This window comes from Lissotriton vulgaris, chromosome 5 (genome assembly GCF_964263255.1).
Source record: "Lissotriton vulgaris chromosome 5, aLisVul1.2, whole genome shotgun sequence".
NCBI classification, from domain to species: domain Eukaryota; kingdom Metazoa; phylum Chordata; class Amphibia; order Caudata; family Salamandridae; genus Lissotriton; species Lissotriton vulgaris.
Genome location: NC_141693.1, coordinates 1,009,474,938 through 1,009,497,242, shown reverse-complemented (window position 1 = coordinate 1,009,497,242; position 22,305 = coordinate 1,009,474,938). Strand labels below are relative to the sequence as shown.

General features: G+C 42.5%; 1 protein-coding gene across 2 annotated transcripts in view; it reads left to right on the top strand.

The window, feature by feature from the left end:
* Positions 1-22,305, top strand: part of HOGA1 (4-hydroxy-2-oxoglutarate aldolase 1) — a 120,135-nt gene that overhangs the window by 75,170 nt on the left and 22,660 nt on the right. For both annotated transcript variants that reach the window (XM_086922622.1, XM_086922623.1), the window contains one exon: positions 20,696-20,829. In XM_086922622.1, coding sequence (XP_086778748.1) covers positions 20,696-20,829 — 134 coding nt within the window. The remainder of the gene's footprint in view (positions 1-20,695; positions 20,830-22,305) is intronic.

Genomic DNA, 22,305 nt, shown 5'->3' with positions numbered 1-22,305 from the left:
CTTATTCTCCACGTTCTAGTCTCCTGCTCTCCTATTTTTCATTAATATATAGTTGATATGTTCCTATATTTTTAATATCAAATTACGTATTACAAGTTATATCTATTTAATGGAACTTAATTAATTGTTTATCGTTCACTCTTGCATACTCATCTACCTGATATAGCGTTTTTTTCCATTTTTATCCAGTTTGATACATCATTGATTGTGCTACTCAGTAGTTGGTTGGTGCCTCTCTCTATTGTGTCTCCTTTATTTTCTTTATATTGTACTCTATAGTCCTCTTCGGTATCATTCTTTTTCTTCTAATTATTCTGTCATGATCTTTTTCATGATTGCCTCGACTTTTTTTCTATTTAATCTTCGTTTACTTCTATGATTTTTTGTTGCTTTCTTTATTTATGATATGACATATACAACTCGCTATTCATTTACTCTGCTAGGTGTCTTTCTCTCTTCTTCCTATGCCACTTTTCTATGGTATACTCGCTATGCTACCTATGTACTAATTTGTTATATGCTTACTGATTTTATAGACTCACATGATGAATTGCTTTTGCAAATAATCTAATGGTTTTAGTTCATATTTCAGATGTTTCTTTCTCCTCATTAAGCTTAATCAGTTTATGCACTGTATTAGGGCTGTTGATGTTGTTATTGATTGAACTTTATCCTCCTGACTGTCTCCTTGCTCGCCTTCCCACATTCCCCCTAGTATGAAGTTGGTCTTTTTCAGACCTCCCCTGCTGGTTCCTCTCCTTCTTCTTCTTTCTCCTATTTTCTCTCTCTTCTTCTTTCGGATTTCCCCCATGGACTCCTCCTCTTCGACATTTTTGTTTGTTGTCTGCACGCTTGTATTCGTGCTGTTTGTTTTCTTTTATTTTCCATTTAGGGCCTATGTTATCCTTTTCTATGTATGTCAATGGCGGGTTTGAATGTGTTGTCCCTTAATGTTAAGGGTTTAAATCATCCAGTGAAAAGATCGAAAATTTTAGATTATTGCAAATCTCTCTCTTCAGATCTAGTCCTTTTTCAGGAAACTAAGGTATCTACCAGAGAGGCACTATTCCTGAAGAAGGAATGGGTTTCAGATGTTGTTTGTTCCAATGCTTGTGGTAAAAGAAATGGGGTCATGACTTTAATTTAAAAAAATTCGGGTTTATCCATGATCTCTTCTGATCATGATACTGAGGGTCGGTGGTTATTAACTAAGTTGTCTGATGGCAATACTGATCTTTATCTTGCATGAGTAAGGGATGCACACCTTATTTTTAACAGTTATTTATCTCCGTTTCTTTTTCTTCCATATTCCTCATCCTTAGATTTGTGATAGCGTGCAGATTGGTATGTGGCATGCCCAAATGCCACCAGGTACGACCTAGACAAGTACAAATGGGACACATTCATGCCCCAGCCAAATGCACAGCAATTACGCCGCCCTTGCGGCATTGAAAACTTTCACCATTATCATCTAATCTTCATGTTTAGCCATTATTTATTTCTCCATTTTACTGCATTCTTCATGCTCTGTATTTTTTAAATCCACGTCTGAAGTGTTCTGAGGCTATTTTCCAAGTTTCTAATATTCATTCAGTGTCCATCCGGACCTCTTCAATAAATACGCATAATGCCAGGCTCATCTCAGGCAGTGTTTATTTCGTAAAAACCCAATGCATTTCGGGCGGCACAGCGCCCTTCTTCGGGGGTCACTGAAACATGATAAAACATTTTCCAATTAATCATCCATTCACGGAAATACATATGACATCAAATGAAATCAACACCCTAGTTTCTGTAGAAATACAGCATTACACTCATCTATAGTTTCTAAACTTGTGGCTCGTGGTAATCCTTCCTAAGCTCTTGGAGCGTTATCTGTTTAATTCATACATCACCCCTCCCAATATTATACCAACTTGAGCACCGGGTTGTCTACATACATATCTGTCCATTCCCCGCAACCAACTGTACCCTTTCACTTCTCCAACCCACATGTTTATCTAAACGTTTAAACTGCCCTATCTGCGTGTAACCTTTCGAACCTTCCGACTTCTGTCTCACAGAAATGTTTACAAAATTAAACGCCAGCCTAGTAACGCATCTTTCCTCCCTGTTCCACTCCTAACTTTCAAATTACTCGCATCCTTTGTTATCTGTGCTCACGATTTCAACCTAAATCTAAATCTCACACGTTTTAGGCTGCTTGTTAAATCCAAAAGTCCTCCGAGGTAACGTACCTGCCGTGTGGGTTAAAAGCCTCTCCCTTTCACCAACAGTTGCGGCTCTGCTAGTAAATTACTTCACCTGTTTGCTTATCTAACTGCGGACCCACCCTCCTTGCTCACTATTGGCCACTCCTGTTTCAAGTCACGATTAACCCCTAGGTGTCTTTTCAGCCACCTCTGTTTCTAACACCATGACTAAACTGTATTCCCCACAATGCAGTGTCTCGGTTGTCCTGCATCACGTTTGTCCGTGTTCACTTCATTAATACCAGTTCTCCTTCAAAAAGTACACTTAAAAATCCGCTGGAATCATTGGTATTGTGTCTTTCAAATGCTTGCGATGAGCCCTGATGTTATACCAGTCACGTGGGTTCATTCCTTCTTCTTATGCTTAGATCCTATGTTCATTAGATACGTGGGTGCAAAACCTATGGTTGGGCTAAGTTACGACATTTTCTTGCATGAGTAAGGGATGCACACCTTATTTTTAACAGTTATTTATCTCCGTTTCTTTTTCTTCCATATTCCTCATCCTTAGATTTGTGATAGCGTGCAGATTGGTATGTGGCATGCCCAAATGCCACCAGGTACGACCTAGACAAGTACAAATGGGACACATTCATGCCCCAGCCAAATGCACAGCAATTACGCCGCCCTTGCGGCATTGAAAACTTTCACCATTATCATCTAATCTTCATGTTTAGCCATTATTTATTTCTCCATTTTACTGCATTCTTCATGCTCTGTATTTTTGAAATCCACGTCTGAAGTGTTCTGAGGCTATTTTCCAAGTTTCTAATATTCATTCAGTGTCCATCCGGACCTCTTCAATAAATACGCATAATGCCAGGCTCATCTCAGGCAGTGTTTATTTCGTAAAAACCCAATGCATTTCGGGCGGCACAGCGCCCTTCTTCGGGGGTCACTGAAACATGATAAAACATTTTCCAATTAATCATCCATTCACGGAAATACATATGACATCAAATGAAATCAACACCCTAGTTTCTGTAGAAATACAGCATTACACTCATCTATAGTTTCTAAACTTGTGGCTCGTGGTAATCCTTCCTAAGCTCTTGGAGCGTTATCTGTTTAATTCATACATCACCCCTCCCAATATTATACCAACTTGAGCACCGGGTTGTCTACATACATATCTGTCCATTCCCCGCAACCAACTGTACCCTTTCACTTCTCCAACCCACATGTTTATCTAAACGTTTAAACTGCCCTATCTGCGTGTAACCTTTCGAACCTTCCGACTTCTGTCTCACAGAAATGTTTACAAAATTAAACGCCAGCCTAGTAACGCATCTTCCCTCCCTGTTCCACTCCTAACTTTCAAATTACTCGCATCCTTTGTTATCTGTGCTCACGATTTCAACCTAAATCTAAATCTCACACGTTTCTAACTCCGCAGTTAGATAAGCAAACAGGTGAAGTAATTTACTAGCAGAGCCGCAACTGTTGGTGAAAGGGAGAGGCTTTTAACCCACACGGCAGGTACGTTACCTCGGAGGACTTTTGGATTTAACAAGCAGCCTAAAACGTGTGAGATTTAGATTTAGGTTGAAATCGTGAGCACAGATAACAAAGGATGCGAGTAATTTAAAAATTTGCAAACATTCGTGACAAGAATTTTCAATTCTATTAAGGACTAGGAGGCGAGGATTATGCTTTTCTCATTTCTTTAATGAAATGCTCAGCAGCCAATAAATGAACAAAAAACTACATCTCCCATGAACACCAGGGAGTAACCATAGAGTACAGCGTATAAAAGGTCCACACACTAGTCTGTCTTCCTCTTTCTTTGTGGGAAAATGTCCAAGTTAAAGTAAAATCCTAAATACAACAGGAACAACAATTCCAAACAGGCCGCTGTCATCCAGAGGATCCTGAAAAAGGCAGCCGAAGAACCATGGGTCCAGAAACCAGGAGGAGCAACTGATTCCGCCGAGGAACAAACATCATCACTTCTGGTCTGAACCTGGAAAGAAGATACGAAGCCATAATATCCAAAGTAATATTACTGAACAACAAATCAGGGAGGGAGAACAAGGAATGAAATATTTGTAACTGCGTATATACAGTCATAATACATTAGCATACAAATATGAAACACGGGTGGGATAATCCTCGCCTCCTAGTCCTTAATAGAATTGAAAATTCTTGTCACGAATGTTTGCAAATTTTTAATTCTATGTCAGGACAGGAGGCTCTGATTATGCTTTTTTAAAGCTGATCCACCACCACAGAAGCAACACTATCGATAGGCTTGAAATAAAAAGTCTTAAACACAGAAGCAGATGACCAATCTGCAGCCTTCATGATATCAAACAGAGTAACACCCATGGAATAAGCTTTGGACGCCATCGCTCCACGTGCAGAGTGTGCGCCAAACACAGAAACATCAATTCCAGCTTCAGACATAAGCCCCCGCACCCAGCGCGCCAAGGTGGCTGGAGAGACAGGGCGAAAAGGCTTTTGTAATGCAATCAGAAGCTGACCCTGCATGTCTGAGCGCAAAGAAGCGGTACTCACCTCATAATCCTTCAGGCATTGAACCACACAAAGGTTGGGGTGAGAAGGAAAAGAAGGATAAGAAATAGAAGGCGTATTAGATTTGGTACGTCTGGAGAGACGAAAGGAAACTCCTTCAGGAGTGAAGCTGCGACCCGCCAGATCCAAAGCGTGTACGTCCGACACGCGCTTACATGAGACCAAACATAGCAACATAGTCAGTTTTGCAGATAGTTGCTTGCGAGATAAGGAAGTATTGGAAGGCCAGGCCTCCAAAAATCTGAGGACAACTGAAACATCCCACAAGGTAACATACTTAGGGGTGGGAGGTTTTGCAAAACGAACTCCTTTAAGTAACCTGGAAACAAAAGGATGTTCACCCGCGGGTTTCCCATCTATGTGGGCATGACCCGCCGAGATAGCCGACCGGAAACCGTTGATAGTCGAATAAGCCAGACCAGAGGTGGCTAAGGAGGCCAAGAAATTAACAATCATGCTGATATCTGCTGAAACAGGATCAACTTGTTGTTGTGAACACCAATCACACCAACGCTTCCAAGACCCCTTATACCGTTTGTGAGTATTGGGAGCCCATGCTTCACTAAGGAGCTTGGAAGCGTCGCTTGAAAGGCCTGGGAGCGACCAGCGATCCCCGAGATCCTCCACGCGAGAAGGGGGAGGGAGCCTGAGAGGATCAGGGGATGAGGATCTCCGAGAGGGTCCAACAGGAGATTCCACAATGGGGGAAGGAGAAACGGTGGGGCCGAACACATTTCTAGAAGGACCGGAAACCACGCTTGAGCCCTCCAGAGAGGGGCAATCAGAATCAGATCCGTCTGAAATCGTTTGGAGTAGGCCAATACCCTGGGAATCATTAGAAATGGAGGGAAGGCATAGCAGAGGGTCGATGGCCACTGCTGGAGAAAGGCATCCGTGGCCAGAGCCCGAGGGTCCGGCCTCCAACTGTAAAAATGCGGAAGTTGCGCATTGAGGCGTGAGGCAAAGAGATCTAGTTGGCAAGGACCCCAACGCCGATGGAGAGCATGGAAGACCCGAGGATGCAGCCTCCAATCGCTGTAATCCCGGAGATGCCTGGAGTGCCAGTCCGCTATCTGATTGTGGCATCCCGGAAGGTACTCCGCAATAACAGTGATCTTCTTCTGCAGACAGAAGTGCCAAAAATCTTTGGCGATCTCCGCCAGGATTCTGGACCTGGTCCCGCCTAGTTTGTTTACATAGCGGACTGCCGATATATTGTCCATCCGGAGAAGGACACAACAACTGGTCTGCAGGGGGGAAAAACATTTGATCGCAAAGGAACCCGCTAGAAGTTCCAGACAGTTGATATGAAGCTTCAATTCCTGAGGGGACCAACGACCCCCGGTCGAGACCGAGCCGCAACGGGCTCCCCAGCCCCACCGACTGGCATCGGATTCTATCACCAGATCCGGAGACACACTGAAGAGGGCTCGGCCGTTCCAGGCCTCCATGTGGTCCAACCACCACTGCATCTCCCACCGGACCTCCTCCGTAAGAGGAATCTGATCGGAATATCCGAGGCCTTTCCGGAGATGAAGAATTTTCAGGCGCTGCATTGCCCTGTAATGCAGGGGACCCGGAAAAATCGCCTGAATGGATGACGCCAGCAGACCGACTACACGTGCCAACGACCTCAACGACACAGTCGGTCTGGAAATAACAGACGTCAACTCTCTCTTGATATAACGCATCTTTTGGTTGGGCAAGAGAAGTTGACAAGTTACCGAGTCGATCTGGAAGCCCAGGAAATCGATACGCTGGGCTGGAACCAAAACCGATTTCTGAACATTGATTAGAAACCCCAGAGACTGTAAAAGAGTGATGGACAATTCCAGATGTTGAAGAAGTTTGAGTGGACAATCCGCCATAAGGAGAATATCGTCCAGATAAATAATCAACCTGACACCCAGCGACCGAAGATGTTCCACAACCGGTCTCAACAGCTTCGTGAAGCACCATGGTGCTGACGAAAGACCGAACGGGAGAACCTGATACTCGTACCAGACTCCCTGCCAGAGAAACTGGAGAAAACGGCGATGTGGTTTGTAAATCGGAACCGAGAGATATGCATCTTTGAGGTCCAGCCTGACCATCCAATCCCCTTCTCAAAGGAGATCCCTCAAGAGATGGATGCCCTCCATCTTGAAATGTCGATAGACGACTCCGCCGTTGAAGTCTTTCAGGTTGAGAACAAGGCGAGCACCGCCCCCTTTTTTCTCGACCAGAAAGACAGAACTGGCAAACCCCTTTGGATGACGGGTGGTTGGAATCACCGCCCCCTTTTTGAGAAGAGAGTCTATCTCCTCGGAGAGACAAACCTGATCCTGAAGAGAAAAACGCAGACAAGGAGGGGGACAAGTCTGATGCATCGGGTGATAGAATGCTATTCTGAACCCCTGAACAGTTTGTAGCACCCAAGCATCGCCGGAGAGCATGCGCCAATTCTGCAGGAAAAACTGAATGCGACCCCCTAACATCACATCGCATGCATGAATCAGGCTCACCTGTAGAGTGGGAATCTTGGTATTGTCCCTGATGACCACCGGAACGTCCTTTGCCGTACTGGCCTTTTCCTTTTCTGGAAGGATAAAAGTTGGCTCTCGATGAATAACCTGCGTCGTAGGAGCCTCTGTGCTGAGAGGAATTGCCTCTCTGGGACTGATTGGCAGAACCACGGCCGAACGAGCGTCCCCTACCTCGTCCGGCCTTTCCAAAAACCGGACGCATGGCTCGCCGCAAGGAGGCCTGCGCCTTGTCAATGCCACTGAAGGTGGATACAAAGCGCGTGAGTTCCTTAAGGAATGGCTGACCAAACAGGAGGCCGTCCGCCTCAGGGCCCGACTCAGAAGTGGCTAATTCAGAGAGTCTAGGGTCAAGCTTTAACAAGATGGACCTGCGACGTTCCGCAGACATTGCACAATTTGCATTACCCAATTGGCAAATCGCCCGTTGCGCCCATTCGATCATCTCCTTTGGGTTCACAAGGGCAGAAGCTTCTTGTGCTCTGAAACCAAGGTCCAAAATCTTAGTGAGAGGCCCAAGCAGGTCTAACATCTTATCTTGACAAGACCGCCAAGATCTATCAAGGCCCTTCTTCGGGTCCTTGGCATATTTTTTCAAATAAGTGACCATCATGGGGTCAACGTCTGGTGTCTCAGCCAAATGGGCAGACAAATCAGGCCTCGGGCACTCTGAGCGCAACCGGGCATGAACTGAAGCCTCAAAAGGTTGGCGGATATGCGCCTCAATGTAGGCAGCTACAGCTGGAGAAGGCACCCATGAGGAAGAGTTCGGATGGATTATGTCTGCAGGCTCGAAATTGAGCACCGTAGGACGCTCGGGAGCGTCTACAAAATGTTCTTTACAGACCCGTTTTTTAGGTGGAGGAGAAACATGGTCTGAAGATGCTGAAGATAGCACATTGTCCGAATCAGCCTCGTGAAGACCAGCAGTTGAGGATGGCGCAGCTGCTAAACTTTGTGCCAGACGCTGAAAGTCAGTCTTGTGAGGGTTAACAGGCGACTTCGCCGTTTTCTTGGAAGCAGGCAACCAGCCCTGCTGCTGTGCATAGAGATTGAGATGACGCTTCAAAGGGTTAATAGCACGTACTAGTGCTTTGTTAACGGACTGTTGAACACCCTTGTCTAATTGGTCAACTAAGTCCTGTTCTAAGGAGCCTTCCTCCTCATCAGCATAGTAGTAGTCGTCTTCTACGTCATCAAAATATTCAGCCATTCTACACCAAGGTAGAGGTAAAAAGCCCACAAGACGACTAGAAAATTATGGAGTGTTGGAAACACAAGTCAAGGGGGAGTGTATAAACCCCAAAGCAGGCTTAAAAGCAGGAAGAAACCTGACTTGCTAGCAATTAGAACGTGGAGGGAGCCAAAGCCTGCACCAAACAACACTCTAGGCAGAGCCTATGCCAAGAAATACACTACCAAAGTCCTAAAAGACCTCGGCGTCAGACGGGGTTAACTGCACTGACAGGCCGTGGGCAAGACGTCAACAAACGCCGTCACTGAACCAGCTGAAGAGAAAACAACCGGAAATGGGACAGCGCGCATGCGCGACTGTCGCCTGCCAGTGAAAACCGCAGAAGAGCGCTCGCGCTCCAAAAACAAACGGAACCCCTGCTCCCGCTCCACAAGAAGCGCGCGAGCAGCTAGGAAGCGCTCGGCGACCAAAACGGAGGTGAGACACACGCTCCGGTAACTATACAAACTGCACGCTGAAGCGGCGAAGAAGCGCGAAGAAAAAACAACGGAGCCCAAGCCCCAGACGCGCGACACACTGCGCAATGGCAAAGCGCAAAGCGACAGTAAGCAACAAGGCACAATATTACATAAACAGTAGAATGCCAAGCAATGTTACACAAACAGTAGAGTAAGAAAGATAATGCACTTAACTGGCTGCGGAGCAGCAAAGAAAGAGGAAGACAGACTAGTGTGTGGACCTTTTATACGCTGTACTCTATGGTTACTCCCTGGTGTTCATGGGAGATGTAGTTTTTTGTTCATTTATTGGCTGCTGAGCATTTCATTAAAGAAATGAGAAAAGCATAATCAGAGCCTCCTGTCCTGACATAGAATTGAAAGTTAGGAGTGGAACAGGGAGGGAAGATGCGTTACTAGGCTGGCGTTTAATTTTGTAAACATTTCTGTGAGACAGAAGTCGGAAGGTTCGAAAGGTTACACGCAGATAGGGCAGTTTAAACGTTTAGATAAACATGTGGGTTGGAGAAGTGAAAGGGTACAGTTGGTTGCGGGGAATGGACAGATATGTATGTAGACAACCCGGTGCTCAAGTTGGTATAATATTGGGAGGGGTGATGTATGAATTAAACAGATAACGCTCCAAGAGCTTAGGAAGGATTACCACGAGCCACAAGTTTAGAAACTATAGATGAGTGTAATGCTGTATTTCTACAGAAACTAGGGTGTTGATTTCATTTGATGTCATATGTATTTCCGTGAATGGATGATTAATTGGAAAATGTTTTATCATGTTTCAGTGACCCCCGAAGAAGGGCACTGTGCCGCCCGAAATGCATTGGGTTTTTACGAAATAAACACTGCCTGAGATGAGCCTGGCATTATGCGTATTTATTGAAGAGGTCCGGATGGACACTGAATGAATATTAGAAACTTGGAAAATAGCCTCAGAACACTTCAGACGTGGATTTCAAAAATACAGAGCATGAAGAATGCAGTAAAATGGAGAAATAAATAATGGCTAAACATGAAGATTAGATGATAATGGTGAAAGTTTTCAATGCCGCAAGGGCGGCGTAATTGCTGTGCATTTGGCTGGGGCATGAATGTGTCCCATTTGTACTTGTCTAGGTCGTACCTGGTGGCATTTGGGCATGCCACATACCAATCTGCACGCTATCACAAATCTAAGGATGAGGAATATGGAAGAAAAAGAAACGGAGATAAATAACTGTTAAAAATAAGGTGTGCATCCCTTACTCATGCAAGAAAATGTCGTAACTTAGCCCAACCATAGGTTTTGCACCCACGTATCTAATGAACATAGGATCTAAGCATAAGAAGAAGGAATGAACCCACGTGACTGGTATAACATCAGGGCTCATCGCAAGCATTTGAAAGACACAATACCAATGATTCCAGCGGATTTTTAAGTGTACTTTTTGAAGGAGAACTGGTATTAATGAAGTGAACACGGACAAACGTGATGCAGGACAACCGAGACACTGCATTGTGGGGAATACAGTTTAGTCATGGTGTTAGAAACAGAGGTGGCTGAAAAGACACCTAGGGGTTAATCGTGACTTGAAACAGGAGTGGCCAATAGTGAGCAAGGAGGGTGGGTCCGCAGTTAGATAAGCAAACAGGTGAAGTAATTTACTAGCAGAGCCGCAACTGTTGGTGAAAGGGAGAGGCTTTTAACCCACACGGCAGGTACGTTACCTCGGAGGACTTTTGGATTTAACAAGCAGCCTAAAACGTGTGAGATTTAGATTTAGGTTGAAATCGTGAGCACAGATAACAAAGGATGCGAGTAATTTGAAAGTTAGGAGTGGAACAGGGAGGGAAGATGCGTTACTAGGCTGGCGTTTAATTTTGTAAACATTTCTGTGAGACAGAAGTCGGAAGGTTCGAAAGGTTACACGCAGATAGGGCAGTTTAAACGTTTAGATAAACATGTGGGTTGGAGAAGTGAAAGGGTACAGTTGGTTGCGGGGAATGGACAGATATGTATGTAGACAACCCGGTGCTCAAGTTGGTATAATATTGGGAGGGGTGATGTATGAATTAAACAGATAACGCTCCAAGAGCTTAGGAAGGATTACCACGAGCCACAAGTTTAGAAACTATAGATGAGTGTAATGCTGTATTTCTACAGAAACTAGGGTGTTGATTTCATTTGATGTCATATGTATTTCCGTGAATGGATGATTAATTGGAAAATGTTTTATCATGTTTCAGTGACCCCCGAAGAAGGGCGCTGTGCCGCCCGAAATGCATTGGGTTTTTACGAAATAAACACTGCCTGAGATGAGCCTGGCATTATGCGTATTTATTGAAGAGGTCCGGATGGACACTGAATGAATATTAGAAACTTGGAAAATAGCCTCAGAACACTTCAGACGTGGATTTCAAAAATACAGAGCATGAAGAATGCAGTAAAATGGAGAAATAAATAATGGCTAAACATGAAGATTAGATGATAATGGTGAAAGTTTTCAATGCCGCAAGGGCGGCGTAATTGCTGTGCATTTGGCTGGGGCATGAATGTGTCCCATTTGTACTTGTCTAGGTCAATACTGATCTTTATGTCATGAATATTTACGCCCCTAACAAGGATGATCCGTCCTTTTGGAAAACGGTTACCAAAAAATTGAAGGACACACCTCATTCTGGGAATCTTATAGTCGGTGGAGATTTTAACTTACCAATGGACCCCATTCTAGATAGGAATTCAGCTTTTTAATTTCGCCCTCCAAAATCTCAAACAAATGCTTAACATGTGTTCCCTAACTCATCTTCAGGATGTATGGCGTCTTCACAACCCCACTGGTAGTGATTTTTCCTTCTTTTCTTCACCTCATTCTACCTTTTCTCATATTGATTATTTATTGGTTCACTCCTCTCTGGTCTCGGCTTCCTCTTCTCCGCTTATTCATCCTATCCTGATTTCTGATCATGCCGCGGTTACTTTTACTTTGTTGTCCTTTGCTCCTAAATCAAGAGCTCGTTCCTGGAGACTAAATACAGAAATTTTGTATGATGATGCCCAAATTGATCAGTTTTCTACGGATATCGAAACCTTTTTCCTTGAGAATGAAGGCTCGGTCTCTTCCCCAATTGTCCTCTGGGATTCGTTTAAATGTACCTTCCGTGGCCAGGTTATTAAATGTATGTCGAAAAGGAATGCTACTATTAAAAAAGAACTTACAGATCTAGCAACTGCAACAAAAAGTCTAGAGTCTTCCTTTAGACACTCTAAGGATAAATCTTGTCTACAGGTAATCAAGCAATTGAAGTACAAATATAATACTATAGTTACCAAAAGAGCCCATATTGGGGTTCAGGCTCAAAAATCCAAAGGACTATTGTTAAAAAATCGTGCTGGGAAGATTCTCGCGGCCACATTAAAATTTCAGGATTCCTCCTTTAAGTCTCAAATCTCTTCTATTAATGATCATCTTGGTTCTAAAAAATTTCAGACTGGGGAAATTCTTGAAGTCTTTCGTGAGTTCTACGATAAATGATATACCCCTTCTAATCAAGCTTCTTTTGAGCAGTGTCAGGACTTCTTGAAATCTGTCCCGGTGAAGTCGATATCCGTGGAAGATAGCACTTCTTTAAATGGTCCGATTACTCCTGAAGAAATTATTGCCGCAATTAAAGCTACTCGTTCTGGGAAATCTCCAGGGCCTGATGGTTAACCTATTCTGTTCTATAAAACCTTTCTTCCAGTGATTGTTCCCAAGCTTCAATCTGTCTTTGACGCTTTTATTAAGGATGGCTCTGTCTCTGGCACGGCGGCTGAGGCTACCATTGTCGTGATTCCAAAAGAGGGAAAAGATCATTCAGAGCCCAAAAACTTCGTCCTATTTCCCTTCTTAACATGGAGGCTAAAATTTTTGCTAAAATCTTGGCCAAGAGATTAGAGTCCTTCATTCCTAAACTGGTTCACCCCTCTCAAACGGGGTTTGTAAAAGGCCGTCTTGCGCCCGATAATATACATACATTTTGCCATATCCTCGGTGCAGCTAAACGTTCTCTTCTCCCTGCCGCGGCCTTGGCCCTTGATGCTGAAAAGGCCTTTGACAAGGTCTCTTTGCCTTTTCTTCGAGCTGTCTTATGTGCACATAATCTTGGCGACTCCTTCATTAATATGGTAATGTCCCTATATTCTCAACCTAGGGCTAATATAAGGGTCAATGGTGCTACGTCGTCCTTTTTTAATCTTCGCCAGGGCACCAGACAGGGATGTCCGTTATCTCCACTTTTGTTTCTACTATCCATAGACCCTCTCCTCAGATTGATTGAGATAAACCCAAACATTAAAGGTTTTGCTTTTAGACCCCATAGTATTAAAACTGCTGCGTACGCGGATGATGTTCTTATTTTCTCAGATGATATTGTTTTGTCTATCCCTGCTATTTCGGATACGATTTCCCTTTTTTCGAAAGTCTCAGGATACACCTTAAATAGGGATAAGACTGAGATGTTCCCCTTGAATGCCTACTGTTTTTCTACGCATATGGGCTCTGCTGGTTTCAAATGGCAGTCTAAGCAGTTAAAATATTTGGGTATCTATTTTTGCTCTACCTTATATGCTACCATTGCCTATAATGAAACCCAGACTATTCTTAAAGTATGACGTCTTTTGGATACTTGGTCTCCTAAACACATTTCCTGGTGGGGTCGCCTTCAGACCCTCAAAATGATGATTACACCTATTATTAATTTTGTGTCATCTATGCTCCCAGTAAAGTTATTGGACTCCTTCTTTCATGAAATTGAAGTTCTGACCTCTAAGTTTCTATGGAATGACAAACGGGCTAGGATTGCATATAAATTCTTGCAAAAGCCTTATGATATGGGAGGTTGCAATCTTCCTGATTGGGAAAAATACCAAACTGCCTTTTTGGCGTCTCAAGGTGCTCTATGGTTCTCTGTTCCCCCTATTCATATTCCTTCTTGGTTGTTAATAGAGCAGGAATTGGCTTCTCCATTACCGACTGCCTCGTTTTGCACTGCATCTACCTTGTCTATCCTGTTCTCCCGCTCGATTATTCTTGATACTCTTGCTGCGGTACGGAGGGTAGACAAGAAAGTGGCGATTCCACTGCACAAATCCAGGTGGTCGTCTATTTGGCGGAATTCTAAAATTAAAATTAATATTGATCCTTCTCTGATGTCTTATTGGGCTACTAAGGGGATCTTGCTTGTTAGACACCTCTATGGTTCTAATAATGAGCCGCTTCCTTTCTCATCCTTAGCTCAACAACATTCTTTAACTAATTTGGACTTTTATACTTTTCTTAAAATCAAAGTAGCTCTTGCTAAGGTGCATCTTCATCCTAATTCCCCTACGATTTCTCTCTTTCAAATATGGACTAAATCTGGTCATGTAGCCTCTAAAATCTACAGATTTTTATCAACCGTTTCATTACCTACTCATACGGTTGCTCAACATAAGTGGTTGCACCATTTTGATCATGATGTTACTGACCATATTTCGTCTGACACCTGGCAGATGATTGGTAAATTTTCTCTTCGCAATAAGATCGCCCCATCGTTAATGCAATCTACATTTTTTTCCGTCAACCTCCTTCATTGGACTCCTGTTCGTTTACATTCGCTCAATCTCAAAGAGGATAACCTATGTTGGAGCTGTGGCTTGCTACCAGGTGACTTTCCGCATATGTTTTTTGAATGCTCCCTCCTCCAACCCTTTTGGGACCTCATTCACAAACACCTAATGCTCATCTTTGATATTAAGTTCCAACTTTCCTTCCCATTAATTCTTCTGGGTCCACTAGCTGCCCCAGCCCCACTTCCCTTAGATACCATGGATTTACAGCTGCTGGATCTCCTATTGACTATTGCAGTGAAAGTAATTCTTATGGAATGGAAATCCTTTTCTGCTGTTTCTTATCACACTTGGTGGGCTTGGGTTTCCTTCTTGCGAAGTGCTCATATCTCGGTCGATCATGCTCACCTTTCTCCATCTATTTCTAGTGGAGTTTGGAATTCTCTGGATAACTATATGGATCTGTCAGCAAAAGGGTTGATTGAACAATTTCCCTTCGATTTGTCTGAATGAATGGCGTCTTGTTTGTTGGGGTGGTTCGGTGGAAATCCTTCTCTCCTTCTTTCTTCTTCTCCTTTTCGGTCCTCTTTCCTTTTCCCATCTTTTCCCTTTTTTCTCTCTTTCTTTTTTCTTTCTTTTTTCCTTTCCTCTCCTCCCCTGCTCATACCAGCTGATAGTGATACTTTTGATTGTAGACTTTGCCTAGCCACTTACTTTATTTCACTTCATTCATTTATCAGTTTTTGGCAGGCTACTTTTGTTTATTGATGTCCTGGTTACGACTCATTTTTGAATTCCAGCTTCTAATTGCTTTTTATCTCTTATCAATTGTATCACTTTTTCATGTATTGTGTATATCTATTTGCTTTTTTATAATAATAAAATTCTTTTGAAATGAAAAAAAAATGTTTTATTAAAATGAAAAATCTGCAGATTGTGCAAGGCTAAGTGATTCACCAACTATGCGCCAAAGCAGGCATGCCGGGGCAGTCCCAGGAAAGTTAATTAACCCGGTACAGTTTGCATCTTACCGGGACTGTCCCGGCAAAAACGAGCAGTTGGCAGCTATGTATTTTAGATGTTGATGTGTGGTGTTTCATGTTGTAGTGACTGTTGTAAGCATGGTGAACGTCAACTACATTGTTGTCTTATGTTTTATTCAGTTGGTATTTGTATTGAACCAATAGGATTTCCCTTTGTCCCTAAATCCACTTACTCTAACTGGATCTATCACGGTTCTTTTTTTGGGGAATCTACTTTTCTGTGAGTCTTTTCAAAGGCCAACATATTTGTGGATGAGTTGCCAAATTTATTGTTTGCCTGTTTTTTTAAACCATTTCAGAATGCTTGCCTGAAAAAAGTTCCAAAAACATTGTTCTTATACACGAATATGTTAAAAAATAATTAACTTATTCAAGAGTATTTGAAAAGCACCTTTTAAAGCAGATTATCTCAGGATATCTGGTTTAACAACTGGAAAGCAATTAATAGTCGACTATCTCTATTCAAGACAGGTAGAGCTCCTCGTCAAGTACTTGCCAAGATCACTTTCTATGGTTTGATGGAAACTCTGGCAGTGGTCTGGGGCTGATAAAGTATCAGTTTTGTTGTGGTTTTCAAAGGCTTGGTTCTTTAGACCCTGGTGAATCTGTACAGCCTTCATCCAACACTCAGAAATGTGGCATGTTTTTCAGATAGTGTGCATTTTGTGATAGGGCGATCATACTGAACAACAAGCAAGCCTGAGTAAATTAATTACATTCTTCAATGAATGATACGCTTGGAAAACCAGGGACTCGCGTAAACAGTTTTGTGTGAGAGGTATTTTCAGTTGTTGATAGTATTGACCATATTACACAAACTATTTTTTGTTGATGATGTTTGGAGTTGTCTTTTGAAAAAGGGTTACTGCAATATTTTCATTTATCACACAAAACGTTTCACAAAGGTAACTTACACTATTGAATAATTTAGACTTTCAAGTAAGTTTACTACCTTTGCTTAGTCACAAAATCTGTGTAAGTTACTACCAAAAACAATTTTTAAAAAGTAGTAAGTCCAGCACCGCACATGGCCAACCATTGATACGGCAACACTCTCCATTTGAAAATAATTGAAGTAGAGAAGTAAAATAAAGCCCTCAGGAAATAATATTACATTATTTACATAAAGAAAAATACAATCAAAACCTTTCACCACTGACAAATTGAAGCAATACAAATTGTACACACACAAAGCTGTTTGTGTGATACAGCTCTTAACCGTGAGATGTACTTCTGTTCTTAAAGGTTTTGTGACTTGTTATTTTTCTTTAAATTTGTTTTTCCCTTTATACACATTTAAACAATACAGTAGCCGTGTCTGTATTATAATGTCACACATTAATAGGAGAAAACTTCTTAAAAGCGAAAAGAAACATTCCCAAAGTCATCAGCGAGACGGGGAGTACTTGTGTCAGAGGGGTACATAAAACAACCAATATATTCCATACATTTCAATTCAGTAAGTCTAATCATGATCGCCCAGCATTTGCATCATACTCTTGGGTATTGCACCTGTCGTCCCTACGGATTAATGCAGGTAGATGTATCTGTATGCCTCACTACGGGTTTAACCTCTCCCTGTTGTCCCGTCCCTTTCCTCTGCTGCCCTACGCCTAAGGTATGCCTGATACAGTTCCCAGATATTTCATGGTCTGCAACGTAATGGCCTGAGAGCATTGTAATTGTCCGACTGAGTATTGCAATACGATAAGTCTGTGAACCACTCCTATAATGTGGGCAATGGACCCTTCATCCATCTATGGCAATTGTTTTCTTTGCAAGTAGTATGCAGTTGTATGTAGTAATAGTGCTACTAATCTTCGGGATGCCCTTGGCCTCTCTTTGTCATATCCTAGGAGGGCTACTAATAGTGTTGCAGGCGTGGGTGTTTCTGATATGTCTTGTAGTGCCCCAAACACTGCAGCTCAGAAAGTGCGGATCCTAGGACAGTCCCAAGCCAGATGAGTGAAATTGCCCCCTCCCTAATCCCATATCTCATGCAACTATCATCTTCCCGCAACCCGTATTTGTGCAGTCGAGTTGTGGTGTAATGCACTCTGTGAAGATATTTAAAATGTATTAAACAATGTTGGCCGTTTTGTGAGATCATCTTTTCGACTGAACAACAGTATGACCGCTGTTCCTCTGCTATATCTATCCCAGCTCATCCTAGGTTTTGTGACTTGTACTCAAGTTTTTTTACATTCTTTATTGGTTAATCTTTAATTCAAGGGCAGCGACACCAAGGTACAGGGCGATGTGACCCTGAGATTTTCTGTACATCACTGCAGAACACCCAACTATAACAAATTGATCAGGAAGTGGGAGGTTGCCACTGACTGACTAGTTATAGTTAGGACCAGGCTTCCCAAGGAAATGGATTTTTGGTTTGCTAATAACTTTGGCACCTTTTGATGAATCTTCACAAAACTTTCCAAACAAAAGTCATCCACTTCAGCTCCTTCATGGAACGTTTTAGGGTCATCTGTCAAATAGGCGTCGGGTAAAAAAAGGGTTCCCAAAACACATTTTCCCCAGTAAATTTTCCTTTGGGAACTTAGCAAATCCCAAAAAATGGCTGAACAGAATTACACCAAATTTTGCAGAAAGCTAGACTTTTATCCAGGAAAGTGTACGTTTTGTAAATCCCTTCAGTAGTTTTAGGAAAATAAGGGTCAATATTTATAGATATCTTGCGAATCGATATTACCAGGGTACTCTTACGAGACTCCCGTGGGTCTCTGCAGGGAAAAACACAATTTGCTTGTCTGGTCCTGCAAGATCAATGTAATTGACTGGCCACAACATATATCAATTTTGCACCCATCATTACAGGACTCAGGGACTCAATCCTCGGACGATATGAGAGGGCAGGATAGGGATACACTGATAGCCTAGCCCTTAAGAGGGTGGGAACAATGCGGGTTCCGTAGTGACAGCTCCGGGGGCCAAAATGTAAACAAAAAAGTGTTGTCATTATCCCCTGGGATGCCCGCTTATCTAGGTACGGCTGTGTGTCATACCCTGGGGCAAAAATAAAAAACACTACCATGCACAGCCTTCACCCTATATATAGAGTGCGCCTGTGGGGTGTTGGATGCAGGGCTTGGCCACAGGTCAAGCTCTGCGGTCACCCTGATGGTGCTCACGGCCTTCGGGTGGTTGGGCAGAAAGCTGAGCAAGGCAGGGTGTAAGCCTAGTTAGGTACAGTAATAAAATCTTACTGTATGTTTAAAAAAAAATCTAGAAATGTTAAAAAAACAAAAACAAAAAATGTCATTCAATTAGCAATATACGTAAAAAGGTCAGAAAATTAATGTAACATCGCCTTTCAGCTGCGGAGTAAGCCTTTGTCATGGTGACATTAATGTAACAAATAGGTGAAAGTGCATTATCAAATGTCCTACATAAGAACACATACTTCAACACCTATTTTGATCGACTAATGTACATGCTAGAACTGTCATGACATATTTCTCAATTGCTGCTCACTTTTCATATAACAATATTATTTTCAAATAGCAATGTGCGCCATGATATCCAAACGTAATGCATGATGGAACATGTAGTCCATATGGGCAGAAACTCCTTGTGTAATTGCTACATACGAGTTAAAATGTGTTTTTATTTTGGACACTATGAGAGCTCAAGTACCAAATCAAAAAAGAAATCAGTGAGAACTTCTTTTCTTAGCATATTTTTAAATGTGAAAAGATGTTCTGCCTACAACCTGATCGCTTCATGGCACTCCAGTGCAGCAGACTAAAATAGTCCCACAAGAATTCCTGAGGCAGTGGAAGGACTCACCTGAACAGGCAATAGTGAATCGGTGACCCCAAGGCACCTTTGTGGGCTGATTGACAGTATTACAAGACACTTGTTGAGGATCCCAATGCAAAGAAGCCAGACGGCTTAAGGAGGCAGTGCCAAATCCCCTTGAAGTACGTCTAAAATACCATATTTTCGCCATAAATGACGAACACCATACACATAAAATTTTAACACCCGTTATTAATATAACAATATGGGGTCTCTCAGACTTCAAACACATCATGTAGTAATGTAAAAAGAAAACTATCAACTACCTTTTTGCAACTTTCTGCTTGAAAGTCAGATAACTTGGCTTAATCAAAAATTACATTAAAAGAATTGCGCCTGAAGCTGAGGTATATGCATACATAAATGCAGACGTTATGAATGTAAGTTATAGTCTTGTGGTCACAGATGGAGAACGAATTAACTGAATGATGTATAAACTTGCCTGCGAGGCCTGGTTGTTTACATTACTTTCTTTTATGTCATTGTGTACCGTGATTTGGCATCTCCATTTTCAGAACTGTGTCAGAGACATCATTTTAGTTAAACCTAACATTCATTCTAAAAACAGTTACAGTCTTCTATATATATATAAAAACGAAAGTATGTCTGTTTGTCCTTTATGCATTACTACACCATTCATCCGATCGCCATGAAACTTTGGGAAGTTGTTGAGTACACTCCCGCGAAGGTTTCTGGCAAAAAAAAAAAAGTGTTAAATATCGGCCCCCCAGGGCCCTCATAATCTTTCCAATACTGAACGTTTACAGTTTACGGTGCGACTCGCTTTTGAAATGACCATCAACAAAGCACAAGGACAATCGCTGCAAGTGTGTGGACTAGATTTGGAGAATCTGTGCTTCTCTCATGGACAACTGTATGTGGCCAGCTCACGTGTCGGAAAACCTCCTGATTTATTCGTGTACGCACCAGTCGGAAAACCAAAAAATACAGAGTATCCACAAGCATTCGAATAAATAAACAGTATTAAAACAACACTTTAAAATGTTTTTCATATTAAAATGAATAAGTTTCAATAAAAATGACACAATGTAAATTGAATGTTATCCTAACAAGTTTCCTTAAATTTCCTTTCTTCTGAGATCGCAGCAACGCGCGACGGGTAAGCTAGTATTTAATAAAAATGTTTGTGTTTTCCTTTCAGTAATTAAGGTACTTGTTGGTTTACTCACTTCAACAAAAAATGAATGAAGTATCACGTGGTGCTTTTATTTTTTGTTCTTGTTTTCCCAGGTGCAGTTGGTGGGGTGTGTGCCTTGGGTAATGTCCTTGGAACACAAGTGTGTGAATTGGAGAGACTGTGTCTTGCCGGTCAGTGGGAAGCCGCTAAAGAGTTGCAGTACAGACTTATTGAGCCGAATACTGCGGTAAGTTGCCAGTTCATTGGGCTTTGTTAGTGCTTCACTCTTCTGCTTGTTCTGCTGTTGCTGCCATTGAGTCAGATCTTAGCAATAAAGTGATAATTCCTTTCTTCACTCACATTAGGGCCCCCCTTAAGAATTTGGTGGGATAATACTACTGACTCCACCTGGCACACTCCTGCGGCCCTCTTCCTTGTCATCTAATTTAGAGGTAGAGCTAGAGATACTGACAAACGTGGCAAAAACGTACCTTTGGTTGGCCGGCACACGTCTGGTTAGAACAGAGTAGTGTTTCTAGCTGTCTGATTTTTTTAATCAAGGTGGACTGTGCGAAAGAGTGGCAGCGGGCTGGCAGCCGGTGTTCAGAGCTGCAGAGTGTCACTATGTCCTCTTTCCTGTGTCTCAGAGGCTCGTGGCTGTTTTCCATATGCGCAGGTTGCAGGCCACATGTAGAAATCCTGCTACCATAGGAGTGGGACAAGCTGGGCTGTTGGAGTGCACCTCCACCCTATGAAAACATCAGCATGGTGGTCTCCCTGCCTCTGCTTTGATATCAACCACTGATATATATGGATACTTTTTACATTAGGAGCATAGACCACTGGAACTGTGGCGGTGCAGAGGTAGGGCAGAGGCTGTTGAGAAGGTGCCCCTACCTAGCTCAAAATAGGCTCATGTTTTACAGAATTATGCAGACGGAGATGCCACTTTTGTGAATTGTTGCAATTGGCACTCTGTTTCTAGCAGTCTTCCATGTTTGTTTATGTGGGTAGGGTTTCAATTCCATCATTTACATTATGTATGTAAACCTGAAAACTGTCAAATTTACTCACCTTTTTCAAATACGCTGCTCATGCCTTCGGGCTTGAAAACAGATATGGAAAATGATAGAAAAACAAGTTCCTGACTCTAGACTCTCCCAAGCTGAACACTCTACACTCAGGCACCTTTGCCCTTCATGTCATTCACTTGCTGCTTGATCACATCATCCATACCAAGAAAGACAGAAGTCACAAAGTTACCCTAGGCCCATTCTTATCTTTTGCCCTTCAAAAGCACCCCATCGCCTTGAACAATTTCACAGACGCTGATCCCCACCAAAATGTAACACCCTCAAAAATATCACATCCTTCAAACATTACGGCAAGACTCCTCTCCAAAGCTGGACACCAACAGCATACAAAATAATTTGTGAAGGCCCTCTACTGGATCACTATGAAGGATGCATGTGAACTCAAAGTGCTGGTTCAATTCCACAAACGTCTTGAGGCCAATTTGCCCGTCCAGCATGCACCCACTGGACTCCTGTACTACAAATTCTGCAGCAGGGGATGCCAGTATGAGGTGTTGGGAGCAAAGCTCTTGAAAACTCTCCCCAGTGTATAAGAAACAGGAATCTCTTTATGTACTTAGAAAATGACAGTCTGGTTTTTGTCTACGCACCTTGATGGTTCTAGCGACATTCACCATACACATATTTAA